This window comes from Magallana gigas, chromosome 9 (genome assembly GCF_963853765.1).
Source record: "Magallana gigas chromosome 9, xbMagGiga1.1, whole genome shotgun sequence".
Lineage (NCBI taxonomy): Eukaryota > Metazoa > Mollusca > Bivalvia > Ostreida > Ostreidae > Magallana > Magallana gigas.
The window spans coordinates 3312827-3334384 of NC_088861.1; the positions used below are offsets into that span (position 1 = coordinate 3312827).

The 21558-nt window shown below is 32.6% G+C and overlaps 1 protein-coding gene across 3 annotated transcripts; it reads left to right on the plus strand.

Annotated features, from left to right (window-relative positions):
- Positions 1 to 6628: 6628 nt before the first annotated feature.
- LOC105338409 (pyridoxal kinase-like) lies at positions 6629 to 15482 on the plus strand. Of its 3 annotated transcripts, none has more exons than XM_066071153.1 (10): positions 6631 to 6798; positions 9772 to 9826; positions 10419 to 10523; positions 10786 to 10869; positions 11012 to 11046; positions 11647 to 11732; positions 12962 to 13110; positions 13613 to 13731; positions 13860 to 13926; positions 14912 to 15482. In XM_066071153.1, exons 1-10 carry the CDS (start codon positions 6700 to 6702, stop codon positions 15022 to 15024), a joined length of 912 nt encoding a protein of 303 aa, XP_065927225.1. In that variant the 5' UTR covers positions 6631 to 6699; the 3' UTR covers positions 15025 to 15482. The 3 variants fall into 3 exon arrangements, with proteins under 3 accessions (XP_065927227.1, XP_065927225.1, XP_065927226.1); XM_066071154.1 differs by lacking the exon at positions 6631 to 6798 and adding an exon at positions 7114 to 7155; XM_066071155.1 differs by lacking the exon at positions 13860 to 13926 and having other exon boundaries at positions 6629 to 6798; positions 14912 to 15049.
- The last annotated feature ends 6076 nt before the right edge of the window (positions 15483 to 21558 follow it).

Genomic DNA, 21558 nt, shown 5'->3' on the forward strand with positions numbered 1-21558 from the left:
AATAGGACAAATAACTTATCGTCAAAAATTACAAACAAGTATCGTTAGCATGTATGACGCCCATAAAATTAAGCAACTTTTAACCATGGAAATAAATAATAGAAATAGTATTGTAAAAGTCCGTATGTATCAAGGTGTAATGAGAAGAAACAAGAACAAGACAAGCCTTGAGGTGACATAGTTTAAAACTCCACCATAATCAATATCTCGTCTTATACATGTAACTTATCGCTAAGTAATAGTATTATACGTGTAACTTACCACTAGGTACTAGTATTTATACGTGTTACTTAACGCTAAGTACTAGTATTATACATGAAACTTACCGCTAAGTAATAGTATTAAACGTGTAACTTAACGCTAAGTACTAGTATTTATACGTGTAACTTACCGCTAAGTACTAGACCTATACGTGTAACTGATCGCTAAGTACTAGTATTACACATGTAACTTACCGCTAAGTAGTAGTATTATACGTGTAACTTACCACTAGGTACTAGTATTTATACGTGTAACTTACCACTAAGTACTAGTATTATACATGTAACTTACTGCTAGGTACTAGACCTATACGTGTAAATTACCTCTAAGTACTCGTATTGAAAAATGTACTTATATATACATTGTAGTATTAAAACTGATTTTTTCTGTCCAATATCAATAATGTCGTTGTAGTTCTACGACTTTTTCTAATTAGTGATTGATAATCGTTTCACTGAAAACAATGTTTATGATTTTTCAGGTTTGAAAGCAATTTTTTAATTGATAAAAATCTTCCATTTTTTATGAACTACATTATAGGAGGTGGAAAATCTACTAATTAATATAAATCCAACACCAAAAATGGATCTCCTACGACATGTGTTTGCCTTTCTAAGTACATGTAGCTAATTGGTGAAATTAGACAAGCATGTACGGCTATAGGAAAATTGTTTATGAACTCCATTTACAATTATTTTTCGACTCTTATGAAATGCTGGTCATTTCAGCTATGGAAATTTACTGTCGACTTGAAATAATTAAAATGGATCTCAAATAAAATTTGCCTTAAATTCGCCACATGGCTTTCTTCGCAAAAATGATTAGCCCTTATTCTAAAAATTGGATCTAAAGTGATTAAAAGAAAACTAATAAAGGAGAGATCGTCATGGAACTAGGGGCACGTTGTGCATTACACTATCAGAAATGATAACCTAGGTACCCCGGACCTACCCCCGCCTTTAAATGAGTATTCAAATCATAATAAAAGTATTGAACCGGAGATGACCATAATGTAATGTTTGATAATCAGTTGTTAAATTAGATCTTGTTACGAGTAACGAGTAGGTCTTCCGTTCGATTTGTTTTTATATGATTCGATGAAATCTTGATACTCTCTTCGAAATCTGAGATCCTGTTGAAACAAGGTTTTTTGTTTCGCGACCTGGAACGGACGAACGGAAGTGATTAATGACAATAAAAGGTGGTATTTTTGTACATTTGCCTAGTGTACATTATCACGTATTAGGTAGGTAAAACACCCAAGAAAGTCTGTTAAACTTACCCTTCCGGTGAGTACCGGAAGTGATGTTTGACAAAAAAACCACGTTAAACACAATCAAATGTCTATCATTAATAAAAGGTTTATGTTATAATCACTTACAGTGACTTAAATCTCACGGGTATCAAATTTGTAAAAAGGATAGCTATTTAAGATATTTGATATAACTCACCGGAAGAAGAATGTTTGCTTATTCAACACTTGTTGTTGATCGTAACAAGTTAACATAAATAAGATCGTGTACTGATTTATTCATTCCATGTAAAATAGATAAAATAAGGAAAAATACTAAATTTTAAGTGGTTTGGTGACGACCGGAAGTGACGACGAATCAAACAAAATAATGTTAAGACAGATGCATACTTAGGGCTATTGTCCAACAAAGTTTGGTTGTTCAAGTTGTCACCGTTTTTGAGATCTCGTGGAGTCATTGTTTTTTTCTCCTGACGAGAAATAGACAAACGGAAATGCTCAGTGATAAAAAAGTAAGTATTTCTTAAACATTCCACAACTGCACCTTATTGTTTATCAATTTTACTAAAATTGTCAAAGAAAAACAGTTACATTTTCAAACAGCTTGATTTGTTTCAACTCTTCCGGTGATGACCGGAAGTGACGGTTGGCAAAATGACAGCGGTTAAATACATTTTCTATTAAATGTCTATTAACTATCTAAGTTTCGTGTATTGATCGCTTGACTTTTTGAGATATAATATAAATATCTCACCGGAAGTAGAATTTTTTCCCCATTTAACATCGGATAGATGACATATGTAAAAATTAATATTCCTATCAACACTTTCTGTAAGCGTGTTACAAGCGGCCCCGGTCAAAGGTCACCCGGAGATAGCAATGTCAACAAATTGGCTTCCAAAAAGCAAATCGACGAAATTAAAGCAAGATTTCTATGATAGTACAAGAACATATGTGTTTAAAAACTTTTCCAACTTGAAAAATCACGTAAGATCTGATTTTTTCTAGCATAAACAAATAATAATCCATTCATAAATTTTGTGTTTTATTGGTTTCAACAATGCTTGGTTTCGATTTGCGACCCGCCATTCCAACTTTTCCCGTTTCCAACTGAACTGAAAGATAAATATGGACGGCAAAAGTGGACCAGTATACTTAACAGAAAAAAATGGCTCAGAAAATTGGATGCCCAAAGATGACTCAAGGGTGTGTTCTGACCATTTTATTGATGGGAGGCCAACTCCAACAAACCCATACCCCACGCTGAAACTAGGGTACACACCCCATAAGCCCATTGTATCTAGACCGCCCCTAAAGGAAAGAACTCTGCATCCCAGTAAAGAAAATAGAAGAAGAATTGAACAACAGTCTTCCCCAATCCCAACATGTTACAAGAAAGAGAGTAACAATTTTATAAATATGCAGCCAAGTTGCTCATGTGATAATGAGGGAAAAATCGCCCTTTTAGAGGCTAAAATAAAAGACCTTGAAATAAAACTTGATGCAAAACCAAAGGAAAAACCAGCTCCCCTCAATAGATTTTCATTAAGCAAAGTTTTAAAATCAGATGCAAAAGTTAAATTTTACACTGGTTTTCCCAATTTGGCATCTTTCAATACTGTCTATCAAACTATACACGCCATATTCATAAACTGCGCTACTGGAAGGGTCTAAAAAGGGTTTGTAATCATTTTAAACAAAAGAACAAGTTCTCAAGCCATTACAGAACACTTGGTTTTGAAGAAGAAATGGTAATGTGTCTAATGATTAGGCTATCTCAAAGAAGATATTGCAGACAGGTTTGGTGTGTCAGCCACACATGTATCCAGTGTATTTACAACTTGGATAAAACTCCTAAACTTAGTGCTTAGTACCCACCCAGAGAGGTAGTAATGTCAAATTTGCCTCCTTCTTTCCAAAATAATACTTATCGAAATGTACGATATATAATTGACTGTACAGAAATTTTTATTGAAACACCAAACAATTTACAGGTAACAGCCCAAACCTGGAGAGATTACAAGCACCATAATACTGCGAAAATCTTAATCAGTATCACTCCAACTGGGATGATCACCTTTGTATCTGAGGCTTAAACTGGTCGTGCCAGTATGAAGTTTATAACACTAAATTCTGGCTTTCTAAACATAATAGAGACCTATGATAAGGTTATGGCTGATAGGGGGTTCCCTATAAGAAAAGAGCTCACCCTGCTAAGGGCAGAGCTTTCGATTCCTCCAGGTAGGCGGGGGGTTTCTCAAATGTCTGCTACTGACGTGTCAAAAACTAAAGCTATTGCAAATAGGCGTATATACGTAGAGCAAGCAATACGCCGTATGAAACAGTTTCATATCATCAAGAATGAAATGCCAATTACCATATCACATCACTTAGATGATACAATTAAAATAATTGCTGCATTTGCAATTTATACCCACCACTATCTAGATATTAAGTGGGTATATGTATTTTCAAATGACTTTGTAAAATTTAGTAATGTACTTGTTAGGTACATATGATTGTTATGTACCTGTTATTGATATATGTTGAGGACTATTAATCTACAAATGTTCATATTTAACATTAATAAAAATGTATTTCAAAATCATTTTAATGGAAAGATTAATTATAAATCTATATTTCACTACAGAAACAGTATTCAACTTGTATTACATCATAAGAAATTTACAAATCCAGTGTATCTGTTGACAAAATGGTATGAAGTTTAAACATTACATGATTTACAAGTTTAACAAAACCAAGAAGAAGTACTGTTCAAAACTGACTTTGACATGCCTACACATTTAAAGTGATACCAATCATCACATATATCACAACAAATGCTGCGCTGTGAAAATGATTTTACATTTTCTTGTTCTTGAGTCTGGCTTTTACAAATCAAACAGAAATAAACACCTCCATTACTTTCAACCTCCATTGGTGTTGGTTCACATTCACTCAACTTTTTTACTTGGCATAAAATAACAGGTATATTTAGTTTTTCACAAACTTTTGGTGCAATGATTGTTTTAAAGAAATCAATCAAATTAACTTGAACATCTGGAAAGTATTTGTCCTCAAAATTGATTCTTTTCAGAAAATTACCATTACAGGAATGCACAAAAAAATCGCTCCACCTGCGCTTTGTAATGATCATCTGCCCTTAAACTTGATTTTTCTTAATGTCTATTTCACCATCAGTAGATAAAAGATAATCTGGTACATTACATAAACAAAATGAAGGGCATGAATCACATTTTGGTTTCAATGTTGATTTTACCTCCAACAGGCCTTCACCACAACAGTCACATGACACCAACATATCAGGACCAGCAGCTAAATAAGAAAACTCATGATGTAAAAAGATTCCACATTCCCTAAATTTTGCATTGACATGATCATCTTTATACATATTACAGTAGATAGTCAATGCAAGTGGCTCAGATTCTCTTCTAAACTTCAATGCTTTGATGTTAGAATTAGGAGTTGATTCACCCATTATCACCGACACAATCGAACTCATATCTACTTCAGGATTTTTCTTCAGTGAATTCATGCGAGTATGAACGGCATAAAAATTTGAAGCAGTAATCCTGTCTTTTCTCAGATCGTGCCATAAAGAGTTACTACTTTGTCCTACAGTCTTTTCCTCAATGAGGTTGACTTCATTTTCTGTCAGCAATTGATGGTCAATAAAGTCCTCAACTGTCTGATGATCTGAGGCGATGTTGTTGAGGCAGTACCGGTAGTCTTCCACTTCACATGCCTGTTGTCCAAGTTCTTGAGAATTTTCAAGAAGCAATACTTCAGGTATATCTGCACCTGTTAATAAAAGAAAAGGTGCACAGCATTTTTGACAACTTTCTCAAATGCATATACATGTATTAATTTACTTAAAAGGAAAAGTCGAACAACAATCACTTCTATACACAAACACACATAAAGTTAAGGACTGGTTGAAATTTGATATATTATCTTTTGGAACTGCTTTTCTCAGCTCAGCTTTTCTCAGCTCATCAATAAATGTATTCCTGTCAATGTTCAAGGACTCAAGCGGTTTAAACTGGATTTCCAGATTGGAAACTAATGGTCTTGTTTTTTCTACAGAATAAAATAGAGTGAAAAAAAAATATTTATCCACAACAGTATAAACTAAAAAAGAAAATTTTTAAATTTCAAACATAAAGCAAGACACTAATTATGAAAATACCTTGCCCATGGCGCTACTTTCGAATGGTCAAATCTTTTATCTTTGTTGGCACCACCTTAGTTGCTGCTGGGACCTTCCTGGCATGGTAATGATGTGCACGATGTAAGACCTAGTTTATTTGCTGACTCCCCTCGAAACAAAGGGCTGCTACGTGATTGCAAGACTGACTTAAGACATCCAGATTCATTTGAAATAGCCACCCACATCGTGTGATTCTCGTCCGTGACCCTCTGACTTGGGGTACACTTCGCTCTAACGAAGCATATCGGAGATGTGGAAGAAACAGAATGGAAAAATATTTCGTACGGTTCGCTGTAGAATTCAATTTCTATATAAAAGCAGTAAAATTTTCTCTGATATTAAGACATTCAGTATAATAAAATAAATAGTGCCAGTTTGGGAGGATAACAGTTGAAATTGACACCTCTTAAAAACCATTGTCAACCTCCGCTTCGCGTCGGTTGACAATGGTTTTCTCTGTTTTCAACTGTTACCCTCCCAAACAGGCACTACATTGTATTTATATAATATTCTTTCTGAAGCTGACAAACATATTCACAGTCTGAAACTTTCACAGTATACTTCATGGAATTCGCAGTGAAACACAAAGCAGCTAACTCGGCCATAGTCCCATCGGTAGACAGTCCTCTTTTCCTTAAAAAATCCTTCAGTGCTTCAAATTCCACGAATTAAACGTTTCTAACGAAAATGTATTATCACCGGCATCCATTGTTAGACAAAGTATAAAAAAATTCAGGTAACGTTTTTGTAAATCGTCACAAGTTTCGTAAAAACAAAAAAACCTCCTCAGCAACTGCTAAACGCGCCATATTTTATTGCCAACTGACCCCGTGACCTCGCAAGGCCGCTTACATCATATAAAAAAATGTGTTGATAGGAGTATAACAATATACATGTTATACATGTTCTGTATACAGTAAAGTGCGGTTTGTTCCGACTTGATATCTGAGTTTGAATGACTATGGCATCAGGACCAGAAAGAAACGTGCTTTCAATTCAAAGTACTGTTGTTTTTGGATATGTCGGGAACAAAAGTGCAGCGTTCCCTCTGCAGGTATACGTATAAATAGTGTGTAAAGTCGAATGTATTTTGTTGGATTTTAGATAAATAAATTGTGGGAGTATTAGGGGCAAAGTTTAAGTGCATGAGTTCCATTGCATTTTTGTGAAAACAAATGAGATAGAGGATATTACTTATAATAAATGTTCTGAAGAAAAAGAAGTTTTAAGACATTTTAATTTTGATAATTTATTTTTACCTGTTTAGCATTGATAGGAATAGCAGTGCCCCTGGGGCTTACCCAAAGGCGGTTGTTACACATAGAAGGTGCAAATTAGGGTTTGTTCCCGTTTTGCACACATTTGAAAATTAGGTATCGAAAAAATGTGTACGAAACGGGAATTTGACCAGGTGAGATAATTGCTTAATTGCTATAGTCTATATCAGATTAACCGATTTAGCGTTTTAGTGGTCTTTAATTTTGGTGTAGAATAAAATAAAACTTGTTTCAATATATAATTTATCAACAAAAAGAAATAATCTGTTTGTCAACAGTTTGAATTGAAAATATTTACATCATCCAGTGTTTTTGTCTGTGATAACACTACGTATCGATTTTGTATTATATAACCCATAATACAAATGACGCAAAATTGAGGCGTCGGCGGGGTTTGCTTATTTATAGTTAAAGATTTAATTGTACGATGGCTTAAAATTATATAAATAAAAGTAATAAGGAATCATTCTTTGAATATTATGAGGTGATAATTTCGGTCGGGGCGTGATCAAATCTATCATAAAGCCCTTCGGGCTTTATTGGATTTGATCACGCCCCGACCAAAATTATCACCTCATAATACTCAAAGAATGATTCCTTATTCCTTATTAATTTACCTTGCATTGGCAATGAAATAGCATTTTAGTCTTTATTTTGTTTGTAAATGCTCGAAAGAAAATGTTTCCCTTCATCACTGTTCATTACGATGGTTTCAAAGTGGCCGCCATTTTGACAAGAAGTAATAAGAGGCAATGGCTAATTGTATGAACATTCCCTCTTTTCACCTGGACAATTTATTTCAATCTCTTTCTAGTATATAGATGTTCTTAAATGAGTAATTATGCACGATAACAAATTATTTGAATTTTATTCATTAAATTTTCTACCCCGATGTAAAATTGAAAGTAATCAGAATGTCCTCGTAGTCACATGTTCCCAAGCCAGACACTTTTGATTCAGAAATTACATGTTTAAATAATTCTTAATGGTGCAAGCCCAGCATGCAATTAACACAGGGAATTGGTAAATAACAAAACAGTAAAATGTGTACACAGGTAAGGTCAGTCCTGTGTGCGGTCATCCGGAACAACTATCGATATCGGTAGCTTTCATCTTACGAAGAAGGGAGTCATCCGCTTGCGAAGAAGTGTAACTGATGCCATGTAAAGTTACTGTGTACACAAGAGGGGTGTCAACCAATTAAACAAAGGACTATACAGTTGTTAGAGGGTGGGAAATCATTATTACACGATCACGATCTTATCAGATTAACAGAAAATGACATTTTTTGCTATCAGGATAAAATATAAAGGGATTTATAAGAAATGGTTCGGTGTTGATATTATATCATATTAACCGTATTATTCGATTTACCGCTATCAGATTAAGTATTATGTTAAAATATAACTTGCATAAAAGCACATTTACATAATAATTGACATCCATATTCATGAATTTGATTTCAAACATCAATTTGGTCATGAACAATTTCATTATTTTTTTTTTTTAGATAAGAAAGATTATTGCCAAAATGTTGTATATGTAGCGCCTTTGTTTAACTTACTGCCTTTAGGAATTTCATGTACATGCTAAAAGTTTGAAGAGAAAATATCATATGTTCATATCTAATTATTGCTTTTGCTGACATAAATGGAGGAAATGTGTCTAGTGAAAACGCTGCTAAATATATTTCATTTATGTTGTGGCTTAAATAATCGAAGAAAATAGACAAACTGTATGATGATAAATTGGCAGTTTTATATGCTTCAAAAACGGTAAAGATTATTTCACAAAACCTATTAAATGTAGACCTAATTTATGCATTTTCAGTTTGAGGTATATCGCATCCATACTAAAATATTTTTTTTGTCAGATTTTTTTTGTATTTAACCTCTGATTTGATAAACTAGAAAGTGACCCGCCATATACCAAAGCGGTGATGTCATAAGAACTACTGTCAAGGTCGCTACTTCAAAGATTGAAACATTTTGTGATAAAGATCTGTTTTCTTTTATAATATTCTTTTTGTTGATACCAAACAATCAATTATAAACATGTGTTTTACATAATTTGCAACTAAATTGTAAAAAAAAGACACGGAGTATCCCATATGACTGTCCATGTAGTTTTCCCCTTCATCATATAATTATCCATTTAATCAGCTTCCAAAAGGCTTATGACCAGCAATTTTTCCTAATTCATTTGGTTTTATATTTAAGGTAAATGGACAAAAATGTTATAGTAAAATCATCTAATCATTGTTTTTTTATCAGTGTGCGGAAATTAAAATTTTCAAATATATCATTATCTTTATTTTATCAAACGAAAAAAATGGTGATAATTATTAGTTATTAGACCTAACACACAACAAAATATCTATATTCTTGTTTTATCGTTAAGGCGCTGATAAAACACAGGTAAAATCTCAGGTAAAATCTTTGACCGAGAGCAGACTATAATTGCTATCACAACACAAATCACACCTATATTGATCTATACCCAATTATCAAATGTGTGCAAAACGGGAACACACCCAAATTAGCCTATTGTGCGAAATAAGGGCCTTTGCCTGGGTTAATTCACTAAATCATTCACATGCATTCCTAAATCATTGTAAATGTCATCGTTTTGATGAAATCTGACATTAACTATCAGATAAATATTTTGAATAGCGACTAGATATAAAGATATTTGCATTGCTGGGTGAAATGTACCGATACAAAATTTATTGAAATTGTTTATTGTTGTAGGTATTGGGATTTGATGTGAGCACTATAAACTCAGTGCAGTTTTCCAACCACACAGGTAAGCTGGGTGTTACTATTTGCCAGCATAACTTACTGGACTCTACTGTGAATTTTATAAGATAAGAAATTTGATTTGAGTTCTTAATTCCGCAATTTAACCTTTTTGCAACAAATCACAAGAATATAAAATTGCAAACGCCAAATCTTTATCAAAGTTTCATATAATTTACATTTGTCCTTTAAATAAAAGCAAGATTTTAAAATCTGTGAGATGTGCTTCTAACAAATTTTAGTGGATATTAATTCCTCATGTTCAATTGGAAATCTTTTGTATATACTCATTACTGACTCAACTTGAGTCAAGCATAGTAAAAAATTGTAGATGAGGCATACATTTGTCATGAAAATTTTGACTCCAAACTCCTAAATGTTATCCTAGAAATGTACTTCATAATTCTTCATTAAAAACAGCAAAGAGCCCACAGAATAATAATGACTGGATCCAATTTTGCAAAGAAAAAAAATTGATGAAGCTATGCTTTTCGTATATTTATACAAGGTGTCTTAAATGTTCCCTAGTACTTATTCTAAACTTATTTGTATACTGGATATATCAAAACTATATTATAATTTTTTTCTGAGATTTTCAGGGTACAAATGTTTTAAAGGACAGGTACTCAACAGTGATGATTTAGCTTGCTTGTATGATGGTCTAAAGGAAAATGGCATTAGTTCCTTCTCTCATATACTTACAGGTATAGTCAGTTTATAAATGTAATATAAGTTCTAAAGGCAAATCAAGGGTTAATTTATCATGAGAAAGCCTAGGCAGTCTCACCTCTTCGGGAGGTATGAGAAGCGAGACCACCATAGGTTCCCTATGATGGAGTAAATGCATAATCTGATTTCCATAAAACGTTTCTAGTTAATGTAAATTGAAACAAAAGCTGAACATGTATTGTAAGCTATTATTTTTATGATAAGATTGTTTCCTAAAAACTGATGCTTTGTTTGAAGGGTACATTGGATCTCAATCATTCCTGGAGAAAGTTGCTGAAATAGCGGTAGATTTAAAGAAAAAGATTCCATCGCTAGTATATGGTATATAATTTTCTTTTGTTATTGAAATAATCTATTTTGTTCAATAAGTTGATATCATTTTTATCTACATGTATGTGTCATTTTGCAAGCTGATTGATGAATATGTTATTGTCTTTGATTTTTATTTCCTCTTTAATTTCAGTCTGTGATCCAGTCATGGGTGATAATGGGGAAATGGTGAGAAAAGAATTGTGCACTATTCGTGGTGTTGCTTTAAACTTAGAGAAATTCTTAACGATTAAAAACATCACTTACCGTAATAGAATATTTAGCGACTGCTGATTGGATGGAAAAGTGGGTTATGTTCTAAGTGGGATTAATACCAGATTATAGGAATACAGTTGCCTTGTATGTCTGTTGTTCACATGGTGTCATAATTATGTTGCATCTTGCTTCTACATTGTATGATGTCAGATACGGGGGTTCGTAAGTGATTTCGCCCATATATAAATCAGGTTCTCTTAAAAGATTTGTAACTTGCATGTTGACATAATTTTCTTGCATGTTGACATAATTTACCTTGCATGTAGGGGGCAGAAATATGCCACCATTAAACCTAGACTAAAAAGTAGACTTACCAGTAGATTAACTTTAGTGTGAAGTGATTTTTATCAAATTGGCTTAGAAAACACTAAATTTTTATAAGAAAGTTATCTAACAATTACATATTATAGATAAACAACTCTAACCAAGTTTACTGTGGAGTTGTCTGTTATGATGAATTAAGGATCTTCCATGCTTCATTTATGTGATGCAGTCTTGTAATTTTCTTTGCAGTATGTTCCAGCTGAGTTGTTACCTGTGTACATAGATAAAATATTACCTATAGCTGATATAGTCACACCAAACCAATTTGAAGTGGAGTAAGATTTTACCCGTAATTAGCGCATTCCTAGCTGCAGGTCTGTAGCTCCCGGTCTGAAAAAATTCGGATGGATGACCTTGGAGCTACAGTGCCTCCCATAGTAAAAATCTGCAATTGACGGCGCACTAAAATTTGCGTTAGTTTTGGACCTATTAACCTTTTTTTCACACAAACTCTGTAAAAGCAATAAGTACCATTACATTCTTCAGGCAATTTACTACTGATATCGTCACTTTACTTGCCTCACACTTTCTCTTAAACATGATAACTGACCTCGGAAAATGAAGTATATTAATTCACATGGAGATGGAAAGTCGCCATTTTTAAATGTAAACAAACTGCACGTCTTCAATTTACAGGGCTGGTGATGGAGTTTAAAAGACAAATAGAGGCAAGTGAAGTAACGATATCTGTAGTAAAATGTCCGATGATTTTTCGGGGATCAAATATTTGTACAGAATGTGTTCATAGATAAGATTAATCAGGCCAAAACTAGCACATTTTTTGTGCGCCGTGAATTGCAGATTTTTACAACGGGAGGCACTGTAGCTTCCAGGTCGTCCATCCGAATTTTTTCAGACCTGGAGCTACAGACCTGCAGCTAGCACATTCCCTAGATAGCAATACATGTCGTAAACTTTTTTTGGGTATAGAAAAAGATTTTTATAAAGTAGAGCATGTTTAAATAATTTGTACATGTAATAGAAAATAAATTTAGAATAAGGAACATGTTTATTGATAAACAACTAACCAATTCTACAAGATTGATGAATCTATATTTATGAAGTATTTTTTTCTTTCTACAGTTATTTTTATTGAAGGAATGAATTCAATATTTACTTGTTTTATACGATATAAAATGGTTTGGGGCAGTTTACACTTTATAAACCGCGATGCGGTTATTAAAAAAGCGTAAACTGTTTCAAACCATTTTATATCGTATAAGACTAATAGATATTGAATTCATTGCTTATAATTTAATTTTTTAATCTTCATTGTAGATAAAAATTGTCATTTGACCTTTAAAATGACGTAAATTTGTACAAAATTCAAACATTACGCCAGGCGTATTGATACGTTTTTGATGGTAGTCTTACAATACGTAGGCAACATTCTTTATAAGATATAAAATGTTTTTTTAGCCAATCAGAAAGCGCGTTACAACCGGAATTAAATTATTACCATTTAGCTTTAGCTGTTTTTTCATGAACATTGTTTCTCCAACAGAAAACTTACAGGGATAAAAATAACTTCTGAGGAGGATGCAATTGAGGCTATGAAGATTTTACACAGCAAGGGACCAAAAACCGTGGTTATTAGCAGTAGTGTGTTTTCTTCTGATGGCTCCATTACCAGCCTGGCCAGCACTGTGGCAAGTGAGTACAAGATTGTTTACTCTTCTGTCGACTTAGTTTTTTTTTCTTTTCATTCTCATACATAATGAAAGGAATTTAGTGGTTCAAAAGTGATCATGACTGTTAATGTGCATCAATAGGCCTGCTGATGTCTCTTTATATACTAGTCTTGCTTTAGATGTTGAATTCATAGCACTCATTTTCATGCACACTCAAAAATACTTGAATTTAAATATCTTGACACTGAATAATATGTATGCAAAGTTAAAAATTGTATAAAGCCTAAATATATGCTACATGTTTACATGTATAATTGAGACCCTACCTTATCATCGATAAGAGAACCTCCTACACCATAGAAAAAAGAATATGAAAAAACCTACCCCACGCAAACAAAAAATGGAACAATTTAATATACTTTTGAAAGTAAATCAATGGCACTTGTTAAAAAGACAAACAAATACCTTTTCCATGTATGCATACAACTTTATTCAACAAACATGTATATTTTGTTTGTTTTTAGATGGAAAGAATGAGGTATACAAAGTCCAGTTTCAGAAGCTTAATGCAGTGTTTGTGGGAACGGGGGATTTATTTGCAGCGTGTCTGTTGGCCTGGCTGGAGAAAGATAAAGACCTAAAGGTACTGTGCAATGAAGAAGTTATATTATATGAATAATTATATATATATATATATATATATATATATTATATGCTTCACCTTCAGCAAGCCTATGACTTGGAGTGATATATAACGTATTTACATTGCAGCTGGCATTGGAGAAAACCATATCAACTCTTCAGAGTGTTATAAAACGGACATTTGAGAAGGCTAAAGGTAAGATTAATAGAATCATTCATTATTACGAGTGTGGGATAGTGAAATTCCACCGAGGGGACAAGATTCACTGTCTAGGACGAGGCTTTGCCGAGTCCTAGACCGTGAATCTTGGCCCCGAGGTGGAATTTCACTATCCCACACGAGTATATAATGAATGATTATTTTTCTCGCATTATATTAGCTAAAAAAATTGATGTTTGACAACTTTCTGTTATGACGTTCAAAAGATTACTTTCGGTTTATCCCTCCGCGTGCTTCAAATAGTGCAAGTTAAATGAAAGCATACGACAGTTTTTTCAATTAGAATATGAAAAATTGTAATTAATTATGCAACACAATTACTTAATGGATAATCTCAATGCACTATTTTGCATTTCCCTACAGCAGACAACGTTTGTTTACGTTTTAAAACAGCGTAGTAATACACAGTGTAAGACAGAAAAATCTCACACTGCTGTCTCACACCGGACAAACCGATCTCACACCGGTGATAATGCGAGAAACTCTTTTCCCTATTGATTGGAAATTAAAGTGGCTCACTATACGAAGGAATAGTTTCTCAAATCAGCAAAAAACGAATTGATTATGAAAGATAGCATGATGTTTAAAGAACTACAGTGAAACACACCTATATATGTATTAACAAAGTGCAAGGGACAGGTGATTTTGCTCTGTTTTAAACAAAATTTGTTATATCAGTCAAGTATACAACATGTAATAAAGTCACAAGGATTGAAAATCACTTATCTGTGAGCATCAATTCATTATAATCATGTTCACTATAACCATGTATTACTGTATGCATGTCAAGTACGTAAAAATAAGCAATAATTGGGGGCGAGAAATGATTTTTATTAATTAAAATTAAATTGATCAAATCGCAAAATAATGTCGTCACAAATAAAAGTTGGTTTATGGTAGTTGACTACTTCCGGAAAAAATTGGTGAAGAAACAATTGACCAGTTTCTGTGCCTTTTGAAGCTCTAGCCGGGGATGGAAATCGACCAACACCAGCACACATGGAGTTACATCTGGTTCAAAGCAAGACGGACATTGAGACCCCTCCCAATATCTACAATGCTGTAGCATTATAACAACGCAAATAAATTTAGGTCATGGAGACATTAGACGTTTAGTATAGCCTTTTTTTTGACATGATATTTATTTTCGTCAGGTGATATTTGTACCAATGATTGTGATGTTAGGAATAGGATGGCTTGACTATAGCTACATGTAGCTAGCATTCCTCTCTTAGCTTTAGCTACATGTAGCTAGCATTCCTCCCAATGGAGTTATTAACAAAATGACATGATTATTGTAGTGATATTTACAGAGAATAAAATAGAAAATGGTAAATATGCATATAGGATTTTTAAAGAAAAAAGTTCGTAAATAGCACATGAATTGCAGTAAAGGTTTTAGGTATTATTTGGAAAGAAAATTGAAAGAATAGTATTATGCACGTAAGTTTTAATAGATAATTTTTTGCTATTGTCTTTTGGAATGTACAAAGGTGTGCTGGAAGAAAAAAATAAAAATATGAATGTGCCAATCATGTATTTTATAGATATAATTTGCAAAGTGTTTTTTTTCCAAAGAAGACTACATGTAGTTGATCATATACGAATGAAATAGCTCCATGTAAGGTCAATTTTTGATATTTCGAATCAATAGGCAGATTTTCTTGCTACGGAACATTTCAGATGTACCTTTGTTATGGAATTAGGGTATTTATGACTGTGTCAGATGATATTAATGCAAATCAGTCAATTAAAAAACAATTCATGAAGCTGAAGTTGTATATGACACAGACAAGTTGGCAATGACTTCAATTTTCTTGAAATACTTGTGGCTATTAAAGGACCATTTTAATTAACAGCCTTCTGCATATTACATGTTCAAATAAATTTGATTAAAAAAATCAAATACTGCACAAAATCAATTAAAGGACAATATGTAAGTGTTAATTCAGGTTAAAGCCATTATTTATTTATATATTGTACATGTACATGTCGAGGTCATATTGGGCATTAATTAAACAATGCAGGCTCTTTGAACAATTTACTTCACACTGGAAATATGTCACATGTTCATGTTATAGAAGTTTGCAGGACATGGAAATAAGACAATGGCTGTGACTATGAGAAAACCGATTTTGAATTTTTCATACAAATTTAAATGTACAGATGCTTTTATATGATGGTGTACTTCTTAGGTTTTGTTATATATTTCGGAAATATGTACGTACCCAGAATATGATTTTAAAACCTCTTTTTCAAATGTGGTATATATGTATATATAATTTATATTCTTTTCAAAATGATAACATACATATACCGGTATTATAAATAAATTGTGAATTTTTAAGCGGGTTTTCCAATTGAAAATCCGGTTATTAAAATGATGAAAATGGCGGGGGGGGGGGGGGGGGGGGGGCTGCCAAAAGGGTACCCTCATTGTACGGATAACTCCTACAGTTTTCAAGATAGAAAGTTGTTCTTTTGCAGATCAATTGTACATATATCAGAGGTGTACATATTGCTAGGATTTTGATTTCTGATTATTTATGAAAAAAATACCAGCTTATATCAATTTTTATATCAATATATCAATACCAATATCAATTATTTTTTTGCAAAATATTGCATATAGGATACTTAATTTCACTGGATACGTTAGGTAGTGTTTATCAATTTAGGTTCGACATGGATTATGGATACAGTTCACATAAAAGATAACCCGGTTTGCTGTCACATTGACAGCTTTTCTTTTGTAATTTGGCATGTGCCTATAAATGATACCTGAAATAAAAGAAATACAGTGTGTATAACTGTTGTGGTATTTATATTTTAAATTCATAATAATAGATTGATTTTAATACATATGTTAGAATTGTTCTTGCACTATAAAACTTTATGCATGGGTCATTAAAAACCCTAGATGATCCTTTGTTTAATTGGGTTTTTTGCTAATTTTTTTGCAGAATAATTCTTTTCCTTTCTCGCTGACCCCCCCCCCTCCCCAAGAAAGAAAAAAGATAAAGAATAATATAATTTCATTAATTATTCAATGAAGAAATATATTTCGAAAGCAGTATTTAAAAAAAAGTTTCATGAAATAGGATTTTGGTGTGGAATACCCACTTAGCAGCAGATATGTGTGTAGCTGAGATTGGGATTTACTCTAATTATGTTTCACGAAAAAATAACATCTTTGGTTTTGTTTTCTCAAAATTTACGGTAAAAAACGCGAAAATGGCTGGAGGTCGTATCATGCACTAGGGATATTTATGTATCATAGAGTGGTAACCTAGATGCTCCGGACCTGCCATGTATATAAGTTGTGTTGTATAGCTACATATAGAGCGGAATATTGCGTCTAAAGTAAAACGGGTGTTTAACGGGTAATTTACAGATATGAAATACACATACAAAAAAATTGCAAAAATAGTCTAGCTTTTTCTCTTTTAAAACAAACAATTTAAATAATTGATTTATAAACAAAGAAATTTACACCTCGTTTATGTGTCAAATGATTGATTTAGAGGCATAAAATGAGGAATGTATAAAAGGGACGGAACTTTATTATGGGTTAGTGCTAAATTTAGGCTAGGGGATTTCCTAAGGTCTATACAATATTTCTCTCTGGAAAGAAAGACAACTGCATTTTATTCTCTCTCTCTCTCTCTCTCTCTCTCTCTCTCTCTCTCTCTCTCTCTCTCTCTCTCTCTCTCTGCCTTCGATATCAAATTTTTTGACTTGGGACTAGCTATCTAATCATTATCTTTTTATTTCTAGAAAGACGTTATGTAAAGAAAGCTCAAATCCCGAGCAAGGGGTATAGATTCCGGGATAACACATAGATACCCCTCACCTTCCTTAGTTCTTACACTAATATGCACTATACATGTATACATTGGTAGCATATTTCTGCTCCCGATTTATCAATTTTTTTTCTATGAAGATTATGTAGACATACAAGATGATAATTAATGTTTATACGCAGCATAGGTACCCGAATGTCAGCATTCAAACTTACTAATATGTTTACATTCATGCAATCTAATTACATGTTGAATTACACGTTCAGAATCCGCTACCGCTTAGAGCGTCTAATTTTAATCAGATTGTGATTTCCTCTTGTTTTTGATTGAATTCACACAAAGGTGACACTAACCCCAGTATCGGAGGGTTGATAAATTAAAAATGTTTCTTTGGTTTGCCTTTAACGTAAAAATTCCAATATATTATTCATTTTAAAGATGTTAAGTAATTAATATCCACCTGTAGTTTGCAGCCCATAAAAATACAAATACCTATTCGGTACAACATAAACGTTTTGTTTAATGTATCATCGAGCATTATTTGAAGAGTGTCAGGTCATAGGAAGTTTTTATTTTATTCAGAAATGATTATATTTCCTTACAAATAAACATTTTAAAAAATGATCTGTCTTCCTTTTTCTGTTTTTTCCCCCTGATTTTAAAAAAAATTAATTCAATTAATGTATGATTACATGTTTACAATATGAAATGTATACACTTTAATGATACATCACGTAAATGTAGGTATGGGAACCTCCATTTTATGGTGTATTCCTACCTAAATAAACAATAGAATCAAAAAAAAAAATTCTTTTCCTAATTGGTTACCTAACAGTGTATTTCAGTGGGTTAGGGCATTCACTACGAATCTGTAAGTCATGAGTTCAAATCCCGCCAGGGCTTTTACAATTTTTACTTTTACAAATATTTCTTAAATATTTTTAGTCAAATATTGTAAAATTTGAAAATTCTAAAATGGTGAAACTATTTTGATTATATTGTACTTTTATTAATATTGATAATGAACGCTATGATTTAATATTTGTATATTATATAAATTTCTTATAAGTAGTTGTGATGATTAAATTGTTGTACATTCAACCTCCATAACATGGGAGAGCACTGTATGTAAATTTTGACGATTTTCTGTAGAAAATGCGAAAACGGGAGGTCTTATGATGCACTAGGGGTATTGATGTATCATAGATTGGTAACCTAGGTGCTCCGGACCTACCCCAATCTATAAATGGTTTTTAAATCTTTATATATCATCTGGTATTGAAAGCTAGAGTAAAAAAGTTTTTAATATATTGTTGTTAAATAACGCAATAAGCAAAACAAATATTGGTAGATCTATTCAACTTTTACTTTTAAAAACGAACATTAAAAGTTATTGTTTTGAGTATGACCATTTTTACCCTCTGTTTTTCATATTCTCTCGATAAAGAGACATTAATTCATGTAAACTGTAAGGTGGTACCAAAAATATTTTATTTAGCCAAGGGGATTTCCATGTGACAAGCTTATACTCGATTTTGTTAAGAACGATAACTGCAAAATCTCTCTCTCTCTCTCTCTCTCTCTCTCTCTCTCTCTCTCTCTCTCTCTCTCTCACACACACACACACACACACAGAAAGGTCAAATACTTTAACTGGTGTGAATTAGACACTTTGAATCATCAGTAAATAAACTGTTTTCTTGTACCTAAAGTAAAAACATGTAATAATGATATGGGAGTTTTGATCAGTGAGGACTTACACTGATATTATGTAGAAATAAAAATGTGAATAAAATATATGAAATGTCTAAAATGATAACGAAATACAAAGTCTTGTAATATAACACTGTGCCAAATGAATTTAAATTAAGTACTTTTAACCATGGAAATGAATGCTAATAATAGTAAAAGTCAGCCTCAAGGAGTCTAATTAAAAAATAAAAGGTAATAGGAGGCGGAAACTCAACTATAAGGTAAATATTCAACCAAAAAAAAAAACACCCATAAAAATAAAATAAAAAAAAATAAAATAAAAATAACAAAAATAACAAAACCATCCTCCCCCAAAAACACCAAACAACCCCCCCCCCCCCCCCGGAACTCCTAATAAATCGCCTTACTCTCGAAGTACTATTATTGACGAAAGTAGAAAATACATGGGTATGCATGCAACTTTTAATATATTTGTTACGTGTATCATTGAACTCCATTTACAATTTACAAACAATCAAAAGGACAAGAATTAAATCAACAACATAGCATTATTTCATATGTTCATATTTTCAACTTTTATAAAAATGAAGGTCCTTGCATATATCTATTTTGCAATAGAGATGTCACAAGTCGGCGATTCCAATAAAACCACAACCACGTATCCCAAAAATAGCGTGTGTGTTTTTTCTGTTTATTTGTGTTTGTTTTTGATTGGGCACTAAACATAGAAAGAAAACTTGGAATCACCCTACTTATTGGGTTGAAGGAGCTTGGTCACGATTTTGGTCAAATTATATTTTTCTGCTTTTATTATTTACAATGCTTTGGGAATGCATTTTTAAAAATCAAATAAAATTTGAGACTCGGTCGTAGAGTTATATGCAAGATACAGAGCTCACAATTCTTTGTGATCATGGTAACAAGGCTCGTGCCCTAGCTGTTTTTGTCTACATAGGTGCAATATACCATAAACAATCTTTTTCAAGCTGATTTGTCTATCTAATGATTAATTTTAAGGATAGATAAACAGTTCCTTACGTTAAACACATTCATTTTAGGTCTACAACTGGAATTTTCACTTCAACATTCAAAATGTAAAAAAAAGCTTTGTTTACATAGCAAAGCATTAGAAGCTATGTACTTCGCTTATATCTCAACGAATGGCACTCAAAATCTGGTTGCCTATTAAAAATGCCTTACTGAAGCATTGTATACATCAAAATCGAATAAATAACTTTTGACCAAAATAGTGACCGTGCCTCTTTTAAAGTGGTTAAAACTTTAAAAAGGGACCAGGTCGGTGGTTAGACAACGATAACCGATAACCTAGACAACCTAGACAGTGCGGACCTAATCCCCAAGTAATCAGGTGTATTTAAATCATGATATGTGTGCTTAAATCCAAAACAACCATAAAATGATGCTTAATAGTTTGTTGGCATGAGAGAAAATACAGAAACAATTATTGGTTTTCTTTTTAAGCTCTACGTTTTTTCAAACGAACATTAACAGTTATTGCATAGGGTATGATGAGTTTTGTTTCTTATTTTTCCATCATTTTTATTTAAATGCATCCATCTACTTATAAAACGGGACATAATTATTGCTAGTGCAGAATTTAGTCACTGGGATTTCCAAAGGTCTTTACTTTCTTTTTGCTTGAAAAAAGGCAGCTGCTATAATCTACAATTTAACCTAAAAATGGCTTATATTCTAAAAGTTTAAAGGGACTTGGACACGATTTGAATTGGAAAATTTTATTTTTATTTTTTATGTATAAAATGGTTTACTGGTGCATTTTAAATGACTGACCAAAATATTGAATGTTAAAGTCAAGTTACAAGCGAGATATAGAGGTAAGAACTGATTGTTATGTAAACAAAGCAGCTCGAGTCTTATAGCTGTTTTCAAATAATGTAATGTAGAGAATTACCATTTCTTAGACAAAATGACTTGTAAAAAACATTTTAAACTTACTCAATATCTTCATAAAAAATATTATCAACAAAAAAAGATAAGTTCCTTTAATTATACCGGAATACCCTTCAGATTAGATTACATAAAAGTGTATCGCAGTGGATTAGAACGTTAT

What these genes read in the sequence shown, in the direction of transcription:
- LOC105338409 (XM_066071153.1), top strand. Translation starts at nt 6,700, where the DNA reads ATGACTATGGCATCAGGACCAGAAAGAAACGTGCTTTCAATTCAAAGT. An exon ending in TGGGTGATAATGGGGAAATG is followed by an intron (nt 11,047 to 11,646) that starts GTGAGAAAAGAA and finishes TTTTCTTTGCAG; the next exon opens with TATGTTCCAGCTGAGTTGTT. An exon ending in CCAAACCAATTTGAAGTGGA is followed by an intron (nt 11,733 to 12,961) that starts GTAAGATTTTAC and finishes TTTCTCCAACAG; the next exon opens with AAAACTTACAGGGATAAAAA.